This window comes from Patagioenas fasciata, chromosome 2 (assembly GCF_037038585.1).
Source record: "Patagioenas fasciata isolate bPatFas1 chromosome 2, bPatFas1.hap1, whole genome shotgun sequence".
In the NCBI taxonomy this organism is placed as follows: Eukaryota; Metazoa; Chordata; class Aves; order Columbiformes; family Columbidae; genus Patagioenas; species Patagioenas fasciata.
In genome coordinates, this window is record NC_092521.1 from 9,473,616 (window position 1) to 9,498,624 (window position 25,009).

The 25,009-nt window shown below is 41.8% G+C and overlaps 1 protein-coding gene across 3 annotated transcripts in view; it reads right to left on the reverse strand.

Annotated features, from left to right (window-relative positions):
* Nucleotides 1–5,403: 5,403 nt before the first annotated feature.
* Nucleotides 5,404–25,009, reverse strand: part of CCN4 (cellular communication network factor 4) — a 37,670-nt gene continuing 18,064 nt past the window's right edge. For 2 of the 3 annotated variants that reach the window (XM_065832738.2, XM_065832736.2), the window contains 4 exons: nucleotides 13,044–13,323; nucleotides 8,620–8,877; nucleotides 6,597–6,790; nucleotides 5,404–5,781 (listed from right to left, as the gene is read on the reverse strand). In XM_065832738.2, the coding sequence (XP_065688810.1) occupies nucleotides 5,482–5,781; nucleotides 6,597–6,790; nucleotides 8,620–8,877; nucleotides 13,044–13,323 (1,032 nt within the window). In that variant the 3' untranslated portion in view covers nucleotides 5,404–5,481. Of the gene's footprint in view, nucleotides 5,782–6,596; nucleotides 6,791–8,619; nucleotides 8,878–13,043; nucleotides 13,324–25,009 lie in introns of those variants that run through there. The other variant, XM_065832737.2, reaches the window with a different exon arrangement.

Genomic DNA, 25,009 nt, shown 5'->3' on the forward strand with positions numbered 1-25,009 from the left:
CTTGAACTTTGATCCTGTGTGAAGCCCCTCCATACTGCTCACACACGCTTGGCAGGGTGGGAGATGTCGCAGGGGTAGAATCGTATAACCATAGAATGTAGAGCCTAGCCCAGTTGTCACAGGGTCAGCACTTCATTTGGAAAGTGCAAAGCACTCAGGAGATGATGGGTTTCCCAGCCTAGTCCAAATGCAGAGGCTGAGAAAGCGACAGGAAGGTTTTCATGCGAGACAGTGTGCTTGGTGGCTGCCATAGGTGAGAGCAGAAGATGCAGAGGCCATACACAATGCCAGCACAGAGCGATTGCTGTACAGAATGGGAGGCCACTCAAAACATTTAAGTTCTTATTGAGGCAAGTAACCTACTTCAGGCTGTGAGGCAAACCTGATTTGTTGGAAAACCCTACAAGTATGGTTTTTTTTTTTAGAATTAAATGATAGAATCCTTACTGGGGTTAGCTCTGAGGATATATGAATGTAAGGATATGGAATAATGATTCCTTAATTTAAATGCTTACTCTCATTTCTTTAACACCTTTATTTGAACAATTTCTGTCTGCATGGCTGCTGCAAACAGGCTACTCCTGCAGCCTCTCATGAGAGCTAATAAAGAAGCCATGCTTATGCAGGGTGAACCAGAAACAGGCGAGAATACAAGAACGTGAGCTGGGGAACACCTGGATTTCTGAAGCTGCCAAAATATTCACAATTAAGGAAATGGTCTCAGAGCATCCTTTTTTTATCACACTGCTGGGTCTATATTTTCATGTGTCCTTCAATTTAGGGCTTTGTCACACATTGGAAAGGCACACTTGGACATCGACCAGGTGAAAAGATTGGAAAAGGAAAAAGAAATGTCAGCAGCAAACATATTTCACCTTGTTTTGCTTCTCTAAACTTCTAAATGAGACATCAGTCATAGATTCATTAATCATTTACCACTTATGAGGTTAATATCTTTAAAACATAGCAGCACCATGCCACCTATAGAAACTCACCATGATGCTATATGAACAAGTAATATGTGTTACATAGTTGGTGTAACTCAGACTGACACTGCCAAACCAATCTGGTTTTCCCATTAATTTTTCCTATATTTCAGCATATGGAGCTTACAGAAATAACTCTGTAAAACAGTTTAAATCAGAAATTCACAGTTTGCAAAGGTATGTGTATGGTTATGTGCCTGTGGTTAATGAGAGCATTCTGTCTCCATTAGTTTAATAAACTGCTTGCCTTAAAACTCCTTCAAAAAACTGGGAGAAAAAAAAAAATCCTTGGGGTTTAATTTACAAGATGACACAGTGAGTCTGAATATTATGGTCTTTCTGGAATATTACATGTACTCTACACAATCCTAATGAGCACATCAAAAAAAAAACCTGCACTACGCCCAGTTTCCAGCTGCATGGACACTGAAATGATGTTTTAAAAAATAATCAGTACCTAATGTAAAGGCAACTTCATAAGTCACATTCTTACTTCTTTTCATCTGGCAGTGAGTAGCTGTCCTGCTTTCTGGTGTTCCCAAACAAGCCAGCTTGAGCCACCATACTGGCCCTGGTAAAGTCGTTACGGAAGGCTAATTGCTGTGGTCACTGGAGTTAGCTGGAGTCTTGACATTCATACCAGCATGAGATGACCCTCAAAACCCCATCCTTCAGCCTTGTCCCATCCTACGATGGCAACAGGATGACTGGTGTGAGCAGGGCTTGTGTCAAACTGTCTCAGCTTAGCCTGGATTGAAAAATTCTCACTCCCATCCTTTCCCAAGTCCTTCCCTGGACCACTGCACCAGAGGGGTCTAGCACCAGCTTGGATCCCGGCATCGCCTCAATGGTATTATTGTTGCTTTCTTGAATGATAGTGCCACTTTCAGGTCCCAGCAGAGACCTGGGGCCATTGTACGAGGCACTGCACAAATGTATAGTGAGCCTCAGTTCCTGCTGGAAGAGTTCTCAGTCTCGACAGAGGCAATGAACAGTAGGGCTTTGTTGTTCTGGCTCTGGAGAACTGAGGAAAAGGGAAGTGAAGGGCTGGATCCATGGAAGCCTTTGAGGGTTGAGCTCCTCAGTGTATTCAAACAATGACCACAAAAGTACTTTTGTAAAGATACACAATTTGTATCTCCTGAGCTCACAGGGAGCAGGGAACCAGACCTAAATGTTAGTCTATTGGCTTAGTCCTAAAGCTAATCTTGTAAACATCCATTAAAACAAAGGATATCTAAGGCACCACGAAATGCAAGTCAAGTTCACTGGCTACAAATGTTGCTCTTCCCCTTTCAGTTGCACGAACAACCAACCAGTTGCACAAGCACTAGAGCTAACAGGGCTTGGTTTTCTGTAGATTTGTGTCCAATGTCTGCACAGAATTGCTTGACACCAATAAATAACCACCATTCCCCATCCACGATGTCTTCAACTCTCCTTCCTTCATGGCTGCTTGTTTCCACCTGGCATGTCTGCTCAAAATCCCTTAATGCTGCTGTTGTGGTCAGGCCATGCTGCAGACGTGTTGGATGTGTTGGCTGCCTGGGAGATGTCTACAGGCTTGGTAGGAGCCATGCGGTGGACCTCTTCCCTGCCCTGGTATTTTTTATTTCAGGAATCTTCAGGAATTAATTTTTTAGTTCAGGAATTGCAATCCTTCTGAGATCTTTACCCACAAAGGGACTGACTGACAAGCAAATGCACTGTACAGTTCCATACGCCTTGTTCCTTTAGGAAACAGAAACATTTTGCTGCATTGGGTGAGATCCGCAGTTTCCAGGCATTCACTTCCCTACAAACCAACAAGCACTGGAGCTGCTGGTGATGCATTAACTTACAATAGCTTCTTTTATCTCTCAAAGAGAGCTGTGTGTTTCAGGCACTGCAGCGTTTGGTTACGGTGGTTACAGCATGAGCTAATTGCAAAGTAAAGCAAGCCTAATTTAATAGGCCACGGTTTTGGATATGTCTTCTGATCCTGTTTTCTTGTTTCTTTATGTGCACATATAAGGCAGAGAAAGACTGATCATACATATAAACACACATTATATATGCACTCCATTTTATACACCACAGGCAACACCATAGGAATATGTATATGTAAATATACACATATATATTCATGGTTTATATATTATATACTTCTTTATATAAATGCATGCATATAATATTTTATATTTGCAAATATACATATATGCATGTAAATATATGTAGTTTTTTATATATAAGCATATATACACACATATATATATGATATTTTAAGATGGGCCAGAACTAGAACATAAGATTCTAGATCATATTTAAGGTATCTAATTGAACCGTGGGATTGTCACATGCAGGTACAGGAGTTGGATTCAATGATCCTTGTGGGTCCCTTCCAACTCAGGACATTCTGTGATTCTGTGATTGAGAAAAAGGTCCTAGTATGGCTTCCTTACCAAGCATTCTAATACAAACCATTTTCCCTTTTGGAAAATATTGTCAACTTCTTGGCTAAGGCCTCTTTTTCATGTTCCCATGGACCATTTGTTACCAAGTGATGGATTTCAAAATGTAGCATGCTCAGTCTTGCAAGTACTGACATCTCATTTGGGTGGAGATCAATAGGTCAGATGTGACCCCTCCTGTCACATCATCCAGGAATCACCCTTCTTTTCTGTCACCAGAGATTTCAGGAAAGATTCAAGAAATATTTAGTAAAAGCTTTGAATTAAGGAATGACCTAGCTCTACAAAATATTTTTGGGCCAAGTACTAGTATACAAACGAATCTGCTATTGAAGCTAACAGCTTTTGAAGATATACGACATTTGTCTTGGACTTTTTTTTTTTTTTTATATACATAGGAATTGCATTATTTTGAGCCTGCTCAAAGAAGCTCTAATTTATCATAGCCAGAAAGATTTGTGTCTCCTGGGAACTAATCTAGCTTCCTCTGGGTTGTCAAGATGAAGACAGACAACTTGACAACTGAAACTAAAGCAAAATAAGTGACTGATATAAAATAGTTGCATCATGTGAAGCTCAGACCTGCACTGATCCAGTCTGCAGTCCTTGTGTCACTTTGCAGTTCTGCTGTGCCACCAGGGATTTTGTAAGCAAATACCACAGCTCCTCATGCAGAAACACATTTCTACTGTTCAGCTCTCCCAAGTGAAGCAACCACAAACATGTCATGGTGTGTGGGAGCTGTACCAGCAAATCATTGGAGGAAAAATTACTCCAGTATGCTTTAGTGATAATAAATTTATTGTCTGGAAAGATAACAGCACTTTTTCTTCTATTAGCTGGCATTTAATGTGAAACCAATTCTGCAGAAAATGTTTGCTTTGATGTTTACTCTAAGCAGCAACCCAGTTGCAACTGGTGAACCAGAAGCAATGCCAAGGATTGTCCTCCCCCTTTGCATCCACTCATCCACAGAGCTGATAGGAAGCATAACACCTGCTTTCTCATTTAGCACATATCTTCTTTCCTCTACTACAACCATGTAAAAGAAAGGTATGTGTCACTGGTAAGGCGGCAGTGAGAAGCAGGACCTGCATGCTGGTAACATCACAGGGAACAGATGGTGGTCTCCAGGCACAGACCTCACCATTTCTATGTAAAGAAATGGGCCTATGAGGTATTGTCCTTCATTTCTTATGTGACTGTACATTTCATGTTGTGCACAGCCAACCTAGAAGCAGTATGTAATCCATGAACAAGACGATCTATCTTGAAAGCTCTGGGGTGGTCATTTTGGATTCACAGCATTCAGTCTGCTCATGATCAGAGCTGGTAGAGAAACTGTGAAAATGTCCCCGGTGCAAGATACTCCAAGAGATCAGGGTGAGTCTGAGTGGGACACAGAGGATCTTTGGCCCATCTCAATGCAGTGGGACAAGGACTCCTTACACAGATTTCAGGAGAAACCCTGGGTTGTTCCCATGAACTTCACCATGGGGTGAGATCTCACTGGCAAGGACAGAGGGGGAGTTTCTAGGACTGTTCTTAGTGCGACAGAGGCCAGAGTTTAGTCCCAAGGGTCACCAGCATCAAAGACTGAAGTCTAATTTTGAAAATAAAACACATATACCAATGCTTCCTTTCTAGCTTTGACCACATTATTCAAGAAATGACAGTAATGATGTCTCAAGCTGATGTCTAAGCTACTGACAGACATACTTTTGCTGTTATAGTAGTGTACTATTCTTTCCTTTAGGTAACTAAGCTGCTAGCCTAATAAATGGCAGTGCCAACAAGACTGTCATTTAAGGTCTAGAATCTTTGCACAGAGGAATTTCTGGCTGCTGTTAATGGATGGAGGTCTATTAGAGTTAAAACCCTGCTTGTTCAAGGCCTCTCCAAAAACAATGTGACAAAACAAGGAGATTTGACATCCCAACTCAGGAAAAAACAAATTGTACATTGGCAGTGGATGAAAGTTTCTCCTTTTATTTTAAAACCTCTGTAAAATCAGAGCAATGGGTCAATTCCAGCATTCAGCCAATTTAATTAGCAATCTCAGAGTAATCGTGGTAATGAGCCAAGTCAGCAAAGATGTCATTTGGGTTCTTGCAGTTCAGGTTGCAAAAACAAGCATTGATCCACATGATTTTCCAGGAAAACTCAGTTCCATCTGGACAGTCGAACCTCACTTCAATAGTCTTGGACTTGTAGGGTGTGCAGCACCTGTTGTCTGTGCAGACGCCGCAATATTTGGGTCTATACAGACTTTTACTCACACATCCTGAGATGGTGTAGTTCATTGGTTCATTGGCCCGGTAGACAGCCAAGCACTTCTTCCCAGGCTAAATCAGAGAAGAACAGAAGAGACAGATTAATAGTCATTGCTGAAACAGATAGTCCATACGAACCACCTTCCTGATATTTAAAGGGTTTTGAAGCCCATTAGGAAAAATTTTACAGCCCTGGCCTGGAGGGTGTGACAGATTTACATATTTAGACATACGAACCCAGAAGCTGCAAGCAGCATACTTGAAAAATACATTCCAGAGCCATGACAGCAGTGCACCGCTGCTTTTCCACTAGCTGAGTCACAGCTCTATCTGAACCAGCACACAAGCACAGTAGACTTGGCTTGCGTTTCCCTGAAAGGACCTTTCAATGTTTTGGAAGGGTGTGTTGTAACAGAACAAGGGATAATGGTTTTAAACTAGAAGCGGGGACATTCAGGTTGGACATGAGGAAGAAATTTTTTACGAGGGTGGTGAAACACTGGCCCAAGGTGCCCAGAGAGGTGGTAGATGCCCCATCCTGGAGACAATCAAGACCAGGCTGGACAGGGCTCTGAGCAACTTGATCTGGTTGAAAATCTCCCTGCTCATGGCAGGGGGTTCAGACTAGATGACGTCTGGATGTTCCTTCCAACCCAACCTATTCTATGACTCTATAACTGGGATTAAACATCTCTGTTTTTCATGCCAGGTATGGAAGCAGAGGTAGGACACATTTTTGACCACTCTGCAGCACCCTGGGTCCACATATACTCTCTAACAGCCTCCAGGATCAGAAGTGCAGCCCTCAGAGGCCTGAACGCTGCTTAGAAAAGGCTGACCCTGTGTCCAGACAAAGCTGAAGGGGTGCATGGAGAAATGGTTCCCACCTTAATGTGCTTGGTTATATCCACCTCGCAGGGCCGCATGTTGCACAGGCGGCTTTCCTTCAGGAGCCGGCACTGGTCGTTGTCATTAGAAATCCTGGTGGAGATGCCCAGCCCACAGGTCTTTGAGCAGGGACTCCAGGATGAGGTGTGAACGATGCAGTTCTTCTGCCAGACTTCATCCTCTCCCTCGTATGCTGCAGAGACCAGATTAACCCCACATTATTCACTGTGGGCAGCTGTCCATATTAAACAACCTCTCCCCAGCTCATTTCACATTCACTAACCTGAATAATTAAATCACAGAGAAGTGGCTTGGCATTCCCGTGAACCTTCTCATGCCACCCCCCCTTTGCCACTGACCTACTTGTGTCAGACCCTCCAGCGCTGCGAGCGCTCGGGGCCAGGGCTCATTTCTTTATTTCCCTTTGCAGCTTCACACAAGGGGGTCTTTGTCTGGTACCCCCAGGTGCTGCCACGATGCAAACACTTAATTACAGAAGCCTGCGCCAGCCGGTGCAGAAAAGGGATGAGATCTGATCCCACCATGAGGGTTTATTTCTGAGCCCATTCAATTGATTCCCCTGTAGCAGAAAGTGGTTGACAGTCTTTGCTGTACGACCGAAGGGCTTGGGAAGCAGCCACAGCCTTTCACTGGGAGGAAGAGCAGCCTGAATAGCTCCCCAGGGGCTCAGCAGCCCCTTGAAGAAAGGGTGGGCTCTGTTTTGAAAGCAGCCAACAGCCCCAGTTCAGGTTCCTTCACAGCCTCAGCCAAAGTCCCCACTGGTGTGCAACTCACAATACAGTGCGCAGGCAGAAGTCTGATAGAAACCCTGCTGCATTGAGCTTGCTCATTATTATATTTTGTATCATACTTATTTTTATTTTAAATGTAATAAATACTAGTCTCACTTCTATAAGACTTCTCCTTGTAAGAGAAAAAGGTAAGAAAAGCTATGTTATGCCCATTTTGAGAGACAGGTCATGAAGACATAAGGCTGATTTCAGTAGTAAATGTTTTGAATTTGGATCTGCCCCACAGTTCAAAGCTACCAGGGACAGAAGTGAGAGCTAAACTGTGGTGATTTTAACCCACAAAATGGAAACTAAGGCTTTGTTTTGTGAAAACAAAACAAAACAAAAACAAACAAACAAACACAAACAAAAAAAGCAGACCAAAGATTGACAAAAAATCCATCAAGGAACTAAAATCCTGGTTTGCAATAAGCATCCTATGTCTTCTTGAGCTCTGATTTTGTGAGATAGTCTAAAATACGAAGCTGTGATGCTATGAATGTCATTACATTGCATCACAATGTGTTATGAGGGTGAATTTAAGACATACACGAAGGTGAGTCCTTCTGAAGCATTTGGGAGCATGTCTGAGGCAAAAGGTACCAGCTCTGTTCAGTGGGCTATATAATCCTCACTATGAATGTGAGTGTGAGGAAAGAAGATACTTCATGTGATACATAAAATAAGTAATTCAATAATGTTACCAGTTCAGAACTGCCAAAAAGCTATACTAACACAAAGAAAATTTAGCCCAATTGGCAATAACACTTCCATAACTTCCAATAACTGTTTTTAAGGTGTTATGTGAGTTTGGGACTACCAAGATACAAGGGCTTAACTCGTACTACTAAAACACTATAACCCAGACAGAAAGTCTCAGTTCCAAATTAAACTGAGCCTATGCTGTTTCTCCAGAGGGGCCAGACCAAAAAAAAAACGGTAAAGTAAAAAGGACTTATGACATCTTCCAAGTGCCAGCAGATCTGTGCTTCAAAGGAGACTTTGCCACACAAGCATGTTTGATGAATCTCATATTGCTGCTAAGGCATTCAAGCACATCACTGGTGTTTGCATGTCCTGTCCTTTCACTACATTCTCTGTAGGAGTCTTTGTGCCTCATTCACCCAATAGACACCTGCCAGGTCTGGCAGTACAAGCTGATAGGTTGGTTGCAGACTCTGACTTCAGTTGCCTGATGACAAAGGAGAGGTCCAACTCGGTCCCACCATACCTGCAGAGGAGATGTGGCGCGGAGATGTCTTCCTTATTTTCTTGGAGTCATCACAAATCCACTGCTCGCAGCACTTCCCTGCCATCTTAATCAGCTTTGGGTTTGGGCACCAGACAAGGGGAGGACGTGAGTTTGTGCACATGGGAATACAGCCCACAGCCCCGTTAATGCATGTGCAGTTGTATTTGCAGTTGGGTTGAAATGTGTCCCCATTGTTATACCTGACTCCATTGAGGACACACCCTACACCGACAATCTCTGAAAGGAAAGAAAAAGAAAGACACACAGAGTACTATTAAAATAATTCTGGCAACAAACAGGGCTGATGTGTTTATTTACCAAGCTGCTCCCTGGGCTAAAGGAGCCAACGTGGAGACACAGTAGTGCTGCAGGGTGATGTGTTCAGCGTGATGCTGAGCCAAACGTGGTCACACCATCTAGGAAACTGTTCTCATTCTGAATTGCAGCAAAAAAAAAAAAAAATATAATCTTTTAATGCTTCATGAAAAAAAAGAAGTTAGAAACTAACACAGATTGTATCCACAAATGCTCACTTAAAATATCATTTCATGGCATGCTGGTAAAAGTTATTTGCAGTAGGAGCAATCCAAGTAATTAAAACAGATACTGAGTGAAATTCGAGGTTTTCAGGAACATTTGAGAGGACTTCGTGGAGCTGCAAAGATGACACACCATTTTGAGGCAGAAGAGGGACGACAGCCAAGCTACCAAAGAAGCACCACAAATGGCACAGGATTATTATATTCAGGCAACCAGATCCCACCCAGTTCATCGCAGAACAGTTTTCTTGGAAAATGCACGAACACATTGTAAAGCCATGAAAATTAGTATTTGATGTATATTTTTAAGCAAAATCACAAAAGTTCAAGCTTTTTAATTGCCCGTGAACAGGAATCACACTGATTCAGGAAATAAGACACAAGAAGTATAAAGCAGTAACTTGTTAAGGACTGTTATTTGGAACCAGTGGCAGAAATATTGTGAAGGAAAATTCAAATTCAAACTTCAATTCCTTGTTTGGTCACACGGAGGCAGTGTGCACACACCCACCAGGTTGCTCAAGTTTTAAGTCTGGTTGGAAATGGAGCTGCAACATATAACTAGAAACGCTGAATTAAAATTCAGCAAGGCTTCCTATTTTTAGAATAGGCTGAATGAAAAATCAAAAGCAAATCCCTTTTTCTGCACAAAAATGAGACTTGCTGGAATCTGAAGCACAGAGCCAGTTCTTCAGTTTGTGCTCACCTCACATTTTAATAAAGCTTCAGCCTTTGTATTGAAGAGACATCGGTCAGTATTGGATGCAGAGCTGAGTGTTCAGTTAAGCTTCTAGGTGTGCACACAGATTATGACAGTTTAAGAAAATTCTGTATTCCCTGGTGTTTTGTTTCCAGCATGTCTCTCCTGGACTGTGTCACGTCAGTCTCCTGGAGGTCTCATACATGAAGAGGTTCGTCATGAGAACATCATTAAGCATAGACAGAGGGGCTTTTGAATGCCTTCATGCAGAATCACACCAAATCTGCATCCAAGTCAGTCAATTTTGGAGCACTTTGCAGTTCCTAGGACACATGCACAATGTCTGCCTCCCAACCTGGGCACGTCCCTCCCCAGCCTGTTGCCTCTGCATTGGTGCAGAGAAAAGCCAACAACAAAAGGAAAGCTTTAGTGACTTCCATCAAGCTCCAATGTGGTGTTCAGGTGACCAGATGCTGGGACACTCCCCAGCCTACCAGTGCAGATACAGCGTGAATTTCCCACAGTTTCACTTCATTTCCCAACACCAGTTCCTAGCTCTTTCAGGATCCTTATTTTCCAAAAATTACATTGTGTCTGTAGTCTCGAATGCACTGGATTCTCTAGACCTAGTTTTTGGCATCCAGCTGTAAAGCAAATTCCTTACAGCAGTTAGTCCCCAACAGCCAGCACAGGAGTCCTGCTCTTGCATTCACCCACCCTGAGGCCAGAGCAATAGCTGGTGCACTCAGAGTAGGGTGACACCGCCTATAGAATCATAGAATCACAGAATCATTTCAGTTGGAAAAGACCCTCAGGATCATTGAACCCAATGATAACCTAACCGAACGCTAGCACATTAGCATGTCTCTAAGAACCTCATCTAAATGCATTTTAAACACCTCCAGGGATGGTGACTCCACCACTTCCCTGGGCAGGCTGTTCCAATGCGTGATAACCTTTTCTGTGAAGAATTTTTTTCATAATATTCAGTCTAAACCTCCCCTGGTGCAACTTGAGGCCATTTCCTCTTGTCCTATCACTTGCTACTTGGGAGAAGAGACCAACCCCCTCCATGCTACAACCTCCTTTCAGGCAGTTGTAGACAGCGATAAGGTCTCCCCTCAGCCTCCTTTTCTCCAGGCTGAACAGCCCCAGGTCCCTCAGCTGCTCCTCATCAGACTTGTGCTCCAGGCCTCTCATCAGCTTCATTGCCCTCCTCTGCACACTCTCTAGAGTGCATGCCTAAGAACATGTCAGCAGATCCTGTTGTGTGTATCTACCTTGATGCTGAAAACAAGGAAAGTACCACAGCTTTCTATGGCAGGCAGAGACAAAGCTCTTCACTTTCTAACCATGGAAAGATCTACCTCCCTCAGCTGTGCACACTACTATGCTCCTCACCGTATAGACATGAATGTCACATAATAGGGGATATATTTTCTTGGCAGTAGGCATGTGAAAGTGCATTGCATTGGGAATCATTCCAGACCTCACTGGGGAAGCTGGGGATCAATCCTCCTACATCACAGTGCTGCTGCATAATTAATACCTGTGATGTATAGGAGGACTAAAAAAATAAAATATATATATATTTTAAATCAACTACGAAAGCAAGCATTTAAATAAATAGACATGAAGCACTGTGAAGGTCTTTAAAGAGGCCTAGGAAGGCTGAGGTAGTTTTGACACAACATCCACATTGTTTTCCTCTCCCAACACATGGCCAGCTGTAACGATGTCATTCTTAACAGATGTTTGTCTAACCTGTTCTTACAGACCTCCCATGAATTCTCCACACACAATCCAGACAATACATCTGAATGATCTCATATCCTCTTTTCTTAATCCTGGATCTTTTCTAATCTTGAAAATCACTGGTTAAGGTTATGGCTCCTTGCACATACCTTCTCTTGTTATTTTGCCCATATCCGACAAAAATCTGGTTAGACTGCCCTTTCTGTGTGCTTCTTTTTTGTGGCTCAGCTCATACAAAGTCAAGTTCATTTCTTACTACATTTCCCATTATTCTGCTGAGGAATAACAACTGCTAGTACCATTTCTGTGAGAAACTTTCAGCTACCTTGAGCCTCTTTACTCCTCAGACTTGCCCCTTGTGAAACTTCTGCTGATTTTCTCAGTGTATTGAAGCCCACTCTTTGCAATCTTTTCTCTTTCCTGTGGATCAGTGATTCTGTCTATTCATCTTTCAATTGCCTGTCCTCCATTTTCTATCAGTACTTCATTTGTGGTTATATTCCAGCCTGAAGACCCTTCCTCTAAATGGCTGCTTCCTGTTTATGAATATAAAACCACAACCAAAATGTTCTAATAACTTGCTAAACAGGTAGCTTCCTTTCTGATCAGCTGTCTGTGTGATTGCACTCATGATTCTTTCCCTATTAATCATTCCCAGAGTAGTGATTTTCAATCATCTATGACATTTATGAGCAGAGCAGATTCCCCTCATGTTCTGAATCTCAGAACAAGTCAATATATCCTTGACACACAAAAACTACCTCATTTTCATCTTTTTCTTGAATAGAAACATTCCAGTCGCATGAATTATCCCACCAAGAGTTTGTTATGACAAGCAGGAAGAAATCCTCCTGCCTCATGGCAGCTAACGTGACTGAAACTGTTGTCAGATTAAGGCTCAGACCTCAGTTTGTCACCAAGAAGCTTTTCTAAGACATTATTCATCCCTGACCCTCTTGACAAGATACCATGTGCTATCCTTCCTAGGGATCCACTGTTGGGAATAAGCCAAAACCATCTCGTAAAGTTCATGATTTTCATGTAGATGCCTATATTGCTTGTCTTTAAAGCCAGCTGGATACCTCTCCCTCCTTCATCCCCAGCCCACTACAGTACCTCCTCCTGTTATGGGGAATACAGAATCATCTACTTGCAAATCTCAAGACCTTCAAATGTGGGTTGTTCCTTGTTCATGCCTGCAGCCAACTCAAAGATCAAGAATTCAGAAGTTGTTTCCCATCCAGCCAGCTGCTCGAGAATGAAGACAACTATAAGGCAATGGAAGATGATGAATGGTAGAGCTGATGAGCACACAGTCGGGTATCTAATGAGACAAATCTCAGCCATTGCTCAGACTGAGGGGAGCTGCCAATGTGTATCTAAGTCAAAAATATATGTACATCACTTACGTGCACATACTCCTATTTCGTACCTAGGTCTGTCTCCACTGTAGTCACAGTACAAGCCCCTGTGGAAGTCACAGGTGTCGGCCTCTGTGCAATTTTCTCCACGCTGCTTGGCACAGGTCTTGCAGCAGTCGCAGCCATCTGTCACCAGGCTGACGCCTACCGGGCACCGAGGTGGGGACTTGGGACACTCGCACGGCCACTTACAGTATTGAGTCCGTGTGTAGGCCTCTGTTGTGGCAGGGATGGTGGGGGTCATGGTGGTGGAGGTCTGGGCAATGGCCTACAAACAAAGAAACACAGCTTGGAGAGTGTTGCAGAGAAAAGGGGGCTGTAAACTCTGTGATGATCAGTCTTCAATGAAAATCCCCTCAGATCTAAAGAAACTCCAAGGAAGTGTGAAAGATCCATGGAAAGAGAGCAGCCGCTCCTGTCTTGGAAACCTCTTCAGATATCAGCCAAGAGCAGATGTTCTGGAGCTTGGACTGGCACTCAAACTGCATAGCCCCAGCCCACTGGTACTCTGCCTTTTCCAGACCTCTTGTCTCTAAACAGAGGTCTTTCCCCATGTAGGAACACAGGCACACATGTGAAGACCTCTCTGATACCTGAGAAGAAGGTGTGACACGTCTCCAGTCTGTCACCCTGTGATGCTTAGCTCTGGCAGAGGATTGTGCCACCCCATAAGCTGTTGTACCTGTTCATTGAGACATAGCTGTAGGACCTCTTGACTGCTCAAAGGCTTCCTCAAACAACTGCAACTGCCCTTCAGGTCACTAAGCAAGAAGAAAGTCATCGTGTTGCAGTGTGAAAGCATGTGACGTGTGGCCCTGTTTGGCCTGATCTTCCTTAGGCTTATTCATATTTGTATGGGTCTTGTACCCAAAACCCAGGGGAACCAGAACCAGGCCTGTGAGTCCACCACCCTCATAGACACCCAGTCACGAACCTCTGTGTTGTAAGGGTGATCTGAAACCCACAGGCCTAACACTCCATCACAGACCTCCTGAGATGACTTTGCCATTTTGTCCCTTCTTGCAGTACTACTAATACTACAACAACTGCCATGTTACAGTGTCCCAGTCCTTTGATCCGAATAGAGATGAGGTTAGAGACAGAAGAAGATAACCTCTGAAACCAAAATCTGACTGTCTGTGAATGTCTTGGTGCACACAAATCTGTTTGTATAATCTTTTGTTTGTCTCCACCCCTATAACATAGCACACATGCAGTTTAGCTCTCTGGTAGAGTCCCAGTTCCAAGCAATGAAGCCTCGCTGTGGCTATAACATTAAAAAAAAAATAAAAATAGTATTATGTGTTTCCTCGAAGAACTCTGACAAATACGCTTATCCATCCTTCAGTGTCCAGACTATCATAATTAGTAGAAATGTTCTCTGTGAAACTTAAATAGTCATGAGGCTCTTAGGTCTGTCTGCAATGGGCTCTTCCAGCTCTCACACTGTGATTTCCGTGATGTTGCCCTGACCTACACAGTTGAACAATTGGGATATTTCTGCAGTGTTTTTTCTACCTATGCCTTTTGGCACATGCTTTTGTCCAGCATGGAGTTACTGTGGGAGCTCTAAGTGGGGTGAGTATAAATGAAGCTTCATAATGTTAGTGTTTTTTGCATTAGCCATGAACAAATATTTGCCAGCATGGTGAACAAGGAAGGAAAAGCTTTATGGGGAGGACACGGCCAAGTTTCCATTTCCTGATCTCCATTTCCTTGGCAAATAGAAAAAAAAAAAAAAAGGAACTGCAAATTAATGAAAAATCTTATAATCAAATATAAAATCTGATCAAGGTAGAAAATAGTTTTCATGTGACAAAGTGTTCTACACCAGTAGACACATTCAGTTGCTATTACTGAGATAAAGAAGTGCTGGTGTACCTTAGCTCATAGAAAAATCCTCAGAGAGCCAAGGTTTATTGCCTTCTGTATTTTCCAGTCCCTGCAGAGCAAACTCGGGATGAAATTAAACAGCACCAGCCATGTTTGTGCTGCAGGAAGGGTGCAAATCAGTCCAGTGACAAGGCAAAGATTTGGCTTTTCTACCAGGATCACTGCACAGAAAACCTGAGTTACACATGGGTGTCAAGCAGAACACAGTAGCTCAGGCACAGAAATAAATAGGTTATTTACAGGCTATCAATGGCAGCAAGAACATGACCCTGCCTGGGCACATGTGGTCCAGAAGTCCCTATTGGTGCCAAAATGTGAGTTCTGCAAAGAATAGGTGTGTAACCCTACGAAGTTCAGACACAGAGAGTCTAGGCCTGAAAGTTACTGAAGAAATCACATTCATACCTGACAATCTTGTACTGCACTCTACATTCCCCAGTGTTTTATCATCTTTACACTTTCAGGTGTCTCAAATAAAAGGTTTTCCACTACCTCTCCATGGAGAAAATGCCCCGACCCAAGGCATTGTGGGGAAAAGCATCCCCAAGAGTTCTGAACTCACAGCTGATGAGTTATCCATTGAGGTACCTCTGCAAAGCCCTTTACTGTCTTACACAGCTTCCATGCTAGGAGACTCAAATTTTATTAAAGTACATTTCTCCACCTGCTGCTGCTCTATCTAAAGGTGTATTTAAGTATTTTAGTAATTAATTACTCTGTATTTAGAACACCAAATTGTTAACACATTGGTAATCACTGCCAAATAGGCAGTGTGTTTGCTCTGGGCATAATTCCCAATCCCATTAAAGCCCCCTTTACAAACAGTTGGCTTTAAAGTTGGCTTAAAATCACATTTAAACTCATGTTTAAACTAAAACATACCGATATAATTTGCTTCCACTTTAAGGCTCCTTGATGCTGCCAAAGTTGTTAAAAGAGGAACATTCAGATCAATGAAAAGCCCTGGCCTTTTAATAGTGGTATTTTTCATTCCACTCACAATAATGTGAGTAGGTGCAATAATCTGTCACTTGAGACAAGGCCTCTTCAAGTCCAATAAACCTATTTACTTTGTTGCTGATCGTTAAAAAAGTGCTTAATAATCACACAGACAAAAATTACACAGCTATTTAAAAAGCTCATTGCTGTGGCCCAACCCTGTAAGCAAATCCCTTCACAGTCCATTATTTCTACTGTCTACATGAACAAGCAAACAGCTTCTACCCTGTGTAGACAAAAAAGTGTCCGTGAATCAACATACATAGGAAAGAGAAGCCAATAAGCCCTACTAGTCCCATGGTTTTAGTTCATACATGAAGGACTGAAGTTGAATTGTTGTGTAGGACTGAAGCTGACTTCTTGTAAAGGACTGGGTAGCTGGGAGACATTTGGTGGCTTGTGATAGACAGGAATTTAGGGTGAAATATTTAACACCCCTTTCTCTAGGTCTAAAGCCTGAGTCAGCCAAGGAAGCTTTTCAAGTGTCCTTATAGTGACTGTAGCTGTTGTAATTCTTGGACATGCTGGCTGAAAATCCAGTGGTATGACTGAGTAAGCCATAGGAAGGACACTTAGCATGGGTTACGTGAACATCTTCAAATAATCAGTGTGGACAGGCATCAAAACACTTCAACTTATGTATTTTACAAGTAGGAAAGGGAGGGAGAGATGGAAGCAGCTTCCTGTGCTAGGCTCCATCACCACCTGGGCTTCTCTGGAAACTGTTGTCCACTGGGCTTTAGAACAGGTGCACAACCTGTGCAGCTTCCAGGAACTCCTCCTTTCCCTTCCTAAGTCCCTCAAAGCTCTGCTGTGAGAGAAACTATTCTGTAGATTTACAAAATTCTTGACTTTTCCTTTTTTGGGGACAGCTATCATCACTGGAATATCTAAATCCCTTTGGAAAACTCATTCCGCCCTACTGTAATACTTCAATGTCCCAGAACACTTTTGGATATAGATGCTTTCTAATTAATAGATATTATGGTTAAGACATTATGAGTAATAATGTTTTATAAATATCGCAATCATAACAACTCTTTCCACAGGTGCTATCAACAGGAAACCACACTGTAATGGCCTTCATTGATGACCATCTGTAACTAGAAAACAAACAAACAGATAAAAATAACCAAAACAACCCCTCATGTAAGTTAAGGTTTCATGAATATGCCTTTAGAGTCAATATAATGTAAAGGAGGACAACAGTTTTCTAAGAAATTCAAAGTGAGAATGAAGAGAAACTTAACATCAAAAAGCACAGTGCTGGGGATTTGACAAGCTTATGTTAAAATGTCAGAAAGATAAAAGAATGTGTCTGCTAGGAAATTCTTTTTTCAGGTACTGGTAATTAACTTGTTTTGTATAATTACTCTTCAAATCTAGGGTCTGCAGATCTGTTATTTTGGATGTTAAGGAGAAAATATTCCACCAAAACTTATTCATGAGCTCTAATTTTGCTGCTTTTGGAGGTACAAGCCCATTCTCATTAAATTAAGATGAAGCCTTTCTCACCCTGCCACATCTGATAAATCTTGCTCCCGATTTATTCTTGGCAAGCTCCAAGATCACTTTCTTTTTGCGTCTGCAGAGAATAATATTTCTCTAGTAACAACTAGCAGCTAATTTCTGTGTTCTTATTCAAGTGGAGAGAATGAGAAAATAAAAGGTTACAGCCTGCCTGCTATGGCCACAAACTCAGTATTTTTAGTAGCCGTGAGTTTTACTGTCCAAGTCTCAAAGACACAAAATGGGTCCCAGCATTTTAGCAGCACGCTCTACTTACTCGTAAAAATTAGTTTCAATATGTTGGAAACTACTGTAAGTTTGATTTAGCTCTGAAAACTGGAAAGACTAAGTTACAGTGTTGAAATTAGTATATGTAGTCCAAACTGCAAGCTAACCAAATATATAGCAGTACTTTTACATAATGAAAGAGGAAACCTCCAGGTTTGCTTATAAGCAGCAAAGCCCTAGATGCATTGTGATATATTCCTTTGCTTCCAATTTTTGCAAGTGTTTAAAAATGTGTATTGAATTCACTGATTCAGCGATGCAAGATCTTATTTTTAATGGTTTTGATTTTCCAGTATTTTTTTTTTCATCACAATGAGCTGTGTAAAGGTAGGGAGAAGTTATCCATGTTATTCACTTCCATTTTATCGATGGGAAAAATTCCAAAAAGGATAGTGACTGCTAAATTTAAATCCTCTGGCTATTGGCAGAGCTGGAGAACTGGTTACGAAAAGTTGGTGGTTAGAGGTCTGATCAAACCATAGTACCTAATCACCTTCTGCTGTTTTCTCCTTGGTGGTAATTTGCTCTAAAAAAAAAAAAAAAAAAAAAGGATATTTGAGCTCACCCTTCCATGCAAAAGCTGCATTTTGCAGGACACATACTATTGAGTGGGCTCCTTTTAATTTCCCACAGTAGAACACTGTAAAGGAATTTTATTTAACCTACATTTCTGATACTGCCTTTCTGAGCAAACGCCAGATGTCCTTGATGGAGGGATACGACATGATCCGGATTATCCCCTGCCCTCCGTCTCTGACACATTCACAAAAGAAAATGACCAGTGAGACAATCTTTATTAAAATGTTCTCCTTACTACTATGTGATGAAATCAGCCCATTTGCAGACTGAGCCAAACATCCTCACCGGTGGGAATCTGTGCACCACGGCCTGACAGCAACAGCCTGTCACTGTTTAGAAATAACTCCAGATTTTGTAACTTGACCGTCCTAAACAGGGACACTGGATTTAAAAACACAACTTTAAGTGGATACTGAGGGATGTGTTTCCCACGAAAGGGTTGTACATTTGTACTGTCCCTTTGCCAGAATACATATCTGCTTTCTCCTGGTTCCACCTACTGGCTGAACTGTTTAGACAGCACAAGCAGAAACACCTGTAGAGGCATCTCCAGCACCATGTACTTCCCTAATGGTTCTTACAAACTAAAATAACTTTTAGAAGCATCCCAGGAGACTTACATCCACATTCACAGAGTTGCAAACATCTTAATACCAACATAATGTAGCACTGTTGCCAGAGGAATACAGTGGTTGGAGCTTAATAAAAAAGACTAAACAAAATAATCTATTAAATAAAGCCACATACCTTTCCAACCCTCTGTTACATATCTGAGCAAGCACAGGGATTGCTTTAGTTTCATCCCAGAACAGAAGGAGGTTTACAACCCATCGCATGTATCAGCAAGATGGGCACATTAGCAATGAAAAACAGCCCCTGGCTTACATCAGTGGACTTAAACCAGGCCCTCAAGGCAGAAGTTTGTTTCTTGACCTTACTCAGCTGGAAATTCTGAGCTGAATATTGCTGAAAATTCACATTATTATTACACCCAAAACAGATGAGTTGACAAAAAGCTGGTTCTTACAGCAAGATCAGCAGTAATCACGGTACCATCAGGACTTCCTCACTGTTATAGTCTTGCTACAAATCCCTAAGTCCCATGAACACTCATAAACTATCACGAGGCAATATTAGTGACAAGTGAGCTAGCATTAGGGCAGAAATATAAATCGGGTTCTGCAGGACATATAATGGTAAAAGGAAAATATTCGGGGCTCAGCTTCCCTGGACCATGCATGAGCTTCTAGATACCTCATTAAAATTGATCCCAGACATGAAATCTCCAGAACATATTGTAGAATAACAGACTTTGAACCCCCCAAATTTAGGACGGTTTTATAGATGTCACGTGCCAACTGGATTTATTCTTGCTGTGCACTGAAGGCTGAGCAGAAAGGAATGCTCTGCATGAAGCTTAACATTCAACAGCTTAAGAAAATAAGATATCCATGGTGAGTCAACCATTAATATTCCTGTGGATCTGTGAGTGATGAACAATCAACTTCCCAAAACTTCATTTTGGAAAATGTATCTGTGGGAAAAATGTAGGCAGATGTTTGAAACAATCTTTTCTAACTCATTTTAGAGAATTACAGAGTAAGGATTACACACATTCACCTCTTTGCCAAAATATTGCTTATACTGGCAAACTCAGTGTGGCCTCACATTTTCTTCACATTTTTCCATAGTGTGTTCAGAGGGAAAGAACTTCCCTGCTAGAAAGCAACCTGATGTTTCATAGGTGTTGTCCCAGTAAGGGCAGCACTTGCTTAGAACAAGGTGACCTAAAAATGTTTGGACATCATTAACAAATTGACACTGTCACCATAGACTCCACTAATCAAGATATTAAACAGTATGGTTTCTGTACTGTAAGAACATCTTAATGTCTTGCACTGCACATTTGGTGAGCTCATCCAGTGAAACTACCTTGCAAAGTGACAGAACATCTGGGGGACCAATGACAAAATTCTCCAGAAGGGACAAGCAGACAGACTTCAATTTTAGGAAAGTGGAAAGTGCACTTGGATCATCCAAGGTCATAGGGTTACAAACCATGCTAAAACTGTATAGGAAAAGATGTTGCCATACGAGCCACGAGTGGGTAACAAAAGCAGAATCAGGGTTCCAGCTTCCAGACAAGTTCAGACGGCTCTGGCACAGATCATACTTTGCAATTAGCCGTGTTCTACATTTGCTTATCTCCTATTTTTCAATCATGGCCTTGACATCAAAAGAAAGATACCTTCTGTCTGTTTACTCCCTTGCAGATACTCTGTCCCAAGCAGGGCAAAAAGGTAAAGTAAATAAAATATAAAAGCTCCACTTCCCCCCCACCCCCTCGATTGCAAGAACAGCACAGATTTCATGGCATTTTTCAAAATCATCTTGGTTTTCATGGTTTTTCTAATAAAAATAGAAATCTGTATTTTCAGGTAACAACAATTTTCTGTTTCTGTTCCAATTAAGAGTATTTTGATTTAAAACAACTTTTAGTTTTAAAATTTCATTGTTATTTAAGTTCTCAAATCTGAAAGAGTTTGCTTGACCTCATATCACTGCTTCCCTAGGGTTGCTGATGAACTGATGAAGCTATTTCCTTTAAACAGTAATTTTCCTCCTGTATCAGTTTTCCACTACTATTTCCCCTAGCTTTGCCTTTCGCAGTTGATCACTTTATTTTTCAACTGTTGAAGCATCTTCCTCCTTGAAATCTGTACTAAGGGACAGTTACTTGTTCTCCTTTTGCTGGTCTTTAATAGTTGTTTAGACAGAATACGGAAAATAATCTGGTCTTGTTGAGATCTTAATAGATTAATTCACTGCCTGGACTACAGTTTTGAGCCCTCACTTTGAAAAGGATATCAACGAATTTGCAGTCTAGAGGATGGCAACCAAGATGGTGCAAGACCTAAAGGTCTTGACCCAGGACAAGACGCAGAGGGAGCTGGGCTTGGGTAGCCTGGCAAAGAGCTTAATGGGTGATCTGGTATCATTTCACTCTTCTTGGTGGTAGCAGAGGGTATGCTAATGGGCAGAAGCCACAAACTGTGGTTGGGGAGGTCTGGTCTGAACACCAGGGATGCAACTTCTTCACTAGGAGAGAGATGCTGCACTGACACAAGTCATCCAGGGGGGCTCTGAATTCTCCATTCTCAGCTGTTGGATTAAAGACCTCCAGAGGGCACTGACAACCAGCGTTTCTGGCAGCCTGTGATTGCACACCTTGCTAAAACCACACGTGGAATATGCTCATAAACCCAAATAACCAGTAAGATGTCTTCATCAGTTTGGTCCTGCATTGTGCCACCTAAAGTCTGATTCTGGCACAGGGAAATAAAACCTAATATTTTTTGTTAAATGGCGAATTTAATACAGACAAAAGAATTCTATTTTGCAGGTCCATTCCCTCTCATATCATAAGCATAGTCAAAAACATTATTTGGCAGATAATTTTTTATTTTATCTGATAACAGGAAATGTATGAGAAGTCTGGTCTTGTAGCTGGAAGAATTCAAGATAATAGAAGGAAAGAGAATCGGCTGCTACTACTCCTTTAATGGCCCCTTTGGAACACATGGCATGTGTGGATTCATAACTGCCATTTAGTGTAGTGATGTATCATTATATCAAGGCCCCCTCAAGATTGTCAATGAAAGATGAGCAGTCAGACTGCACTGCTAGAACCTTGTGGTTACATAAAATCTATATGGAGCCTAAAACTTGTCTGAATAAACAGCAGCTTTTCCAGGTAAAGAGTCTCACCAAGAAAGGCTATTATTTTTGCTCCAACTGTGGCATGTTTTGGAAACTGTAGCTTATAATATTTGATGATATTTGCTATACAGAGCATACAGATGAAAGATATAAGTCAGCAACATCCTTAGGAACAACAGAAGATGCTGGACCTTTGCACACTATCAGAGGACCTGAAGGTCATTCAGAGACTGATTGCAGAACATTCGGAACCAGTTTGAAATTATATATGTTATCTTCCCTTTTTCCAGGAAAAATCACTGCAGAATTATGTCTGTGTGTGCAGAAAGATCAGTAAAGCAGCATTTGTATATTTGAAGCAAAGGCATCCACACAGGCCACCACCTGATATAGCTATAGTCTGGCCATACTTCTGTAAGGAAAGCAGCTTTTCTGCACAGAATCATTAAATCCAAATATTCAACCAGAGTCTGACTGGTGCCTGACCCTGTTGCTAGAAAACCAAATCAGGAACCCACTGAAACCCAGAGTGGGAGAGGGGTATCATCAAATTGGATCTTACGCTAAGTAGTGGCAAAGAATAATGGTGATACTGCAGTTCTAGGTACCAGCAATGCCAAACCCCACCCACATGATCGCTGTGTTGTCCTTGCAAGGGCAAATCTTGCACCTCTGTGTGCCCAGCCTGGCTCTACTCATAGAATCACAGAATCATAGAACAGTTTTTGGAAGGGACCTTCAAACCTCATCCAGTCCAACCCCCCTGCCATGAGCAGGGACATCTTCACCCAGATCAGATTGCTCAGAGTCCCATCCAGCCTGGCCTGGGATGTCTCCAGGGGTGGAGCATCCACCACCTCTCTGGGCAACCTGGGCCAGTGTTTTACCACCCTCACAGTAAAAACAAATTATTCTTCATGTCTAGTTTGCGATTCTGGCTCCATCCTATCTTTTGCTTCCCATTACAGAGCCAGCCTAATTTAGCTGAGGACATGGGGACAGTTTTCTCTGCTTCACCAGTGAAGATGTGGAGCAATGAAATGTGACCCCTACTTTCTTTCTCCTGGACTGCAACACTTATCTCTCTTCCCAGCCAAGTGACAAAGCAGAGCTGCAATATATAGAGTTTACAATTGATGAGAAGATATGGAAAGGGATCTTTTGGTTCAAAAGGGGAGAAAATATTACCAGGAAAGTGGGAAGAAGAAGCTGAAGGATTCATCATTTGATAAAATCTGCCTTGACCAAGATCAAGTCCGTTTCAAACCAGAGAGAATGGGAACAAGAGATTAAGTCAAGGATGAGAGATGCACTACCTTCACATCTGATATCACCCACCATGAGTTTCTCTGAGAATAAACAGAGAAACTTCCAAAGATCACAGACTGATGCTTATTGCACTGAACCTTCCATCCTCAGAAACATCTGTGAAAGAGCCTGCTAAATCATTGGTGCTCACTGCATGCAGGTAGAAATGCGTACATGACATACCAGACAGTGGAAAACAATTTGCATGATTGGTACAGATGACATGGAGTTACTGATAATGTTATGGTGAATACAGAGAGCCTAATTTTCTTTTATAAGGCCAGAGAAGTGTAAAGGAACCTCAACCTCTGCATCTGAAAATCAGACTCTTTTTTGAAAAATCTGGGGTCATTAGGTAAGTGGTTTTCATTACAGTTAATTTGGACAGATATAGGGAAGATCGAAAAGATGTTAAGAGCTGCACCCCTCCTCATCAGCAACTGTGCACAGTGTGCAAAACGTGACAGGAGAAAACTCAGGGAGGGTAAAGGAAGTGCATATGGTGTTAAAAACTTATTGAGCTAGGAATGGTAGTATTTAAAGTAAGGAAGGGAAGTAGGAGCTGGAGAGGATGGGATGCATCCAGATAGCAAGAGGTTAGACTTATGTTCTGAACAAGCGCCAGGCGTTTGGAAGTCTCTGAAAACAGAACTGTAGGGGTGCTAAGATATCTGGGAAGTGAATGAGTGTTGTTATCACACTGAGGGTGCGGAGGCAAAAGAGATTCACGTGGTCAGGAGACAAATCACAAAACCTCCCCACAAGCTACAGTTATATGACATGGTTAAGGCAGGATGAGGAGGAACAATGAATGTGTAATAACCAGAATGCTCATGTTGTCAGAAAGAGGAAAAGGGGACTGAACACCTTCTATCTCTTCCCTATCAAACTCTACTGACATCTCATCCCATCAGCAGTGGGACAGAAACCATGCCACAGCCTATGCTACTTCCAACAGTCAAGTTTTCTGACTTTGCTATATGTAGAAGTCCCTCCTTCCTCTTTCAAAGTCCTAGGAAATATTCCCATCACATTTCTCTGAGTGCTAGAAAATGATTCACACAAAAATATGCATATCCAAAAAAATTACTTCAGGTTCGGGGATCGAAAGGAAAGTAAAAACCAATAAATATACAGCACAGAGAAGATGCTGCTTAAAAACAGTTTCTGAAGGAACTGAAGTATTGAATTCTCTGGGGACACTTTATCTTCCTAATCTGTTTTCTTCCTAAAGCTGATATCAAGTTTTTAGGCACATGAGAGGGTACCAATGCCAAAAAGATGCCTCTTGAAATCCCCCTCAATGGAATTAATTAGGCATTTTGTCACGGTGTTTTAAAATGTGTCATAAAGGAACTCTAGAAGGAAATCTGAGGTCCTTTGCAACAGTGATATCTGATATGTATAAATGGGACCAAATAGCAGAATGCTAAGCACACTCTTCTGTGCATTTTTTCTTCTGACTGAAAAAGCAATAATCCACAGAATAAGAAGACACACACCCAAAACAAATGAACAAACAAAACAAAACACCACCACACACACACATACACAAAAAGAAAAAAGCAACAACAAACAAGCACAAAAAAACATTAAATACTTTTAAATTTCAGAATTCCAGTAAATTGTAAATATAGTAGAAATATAGCTGCAAGCTC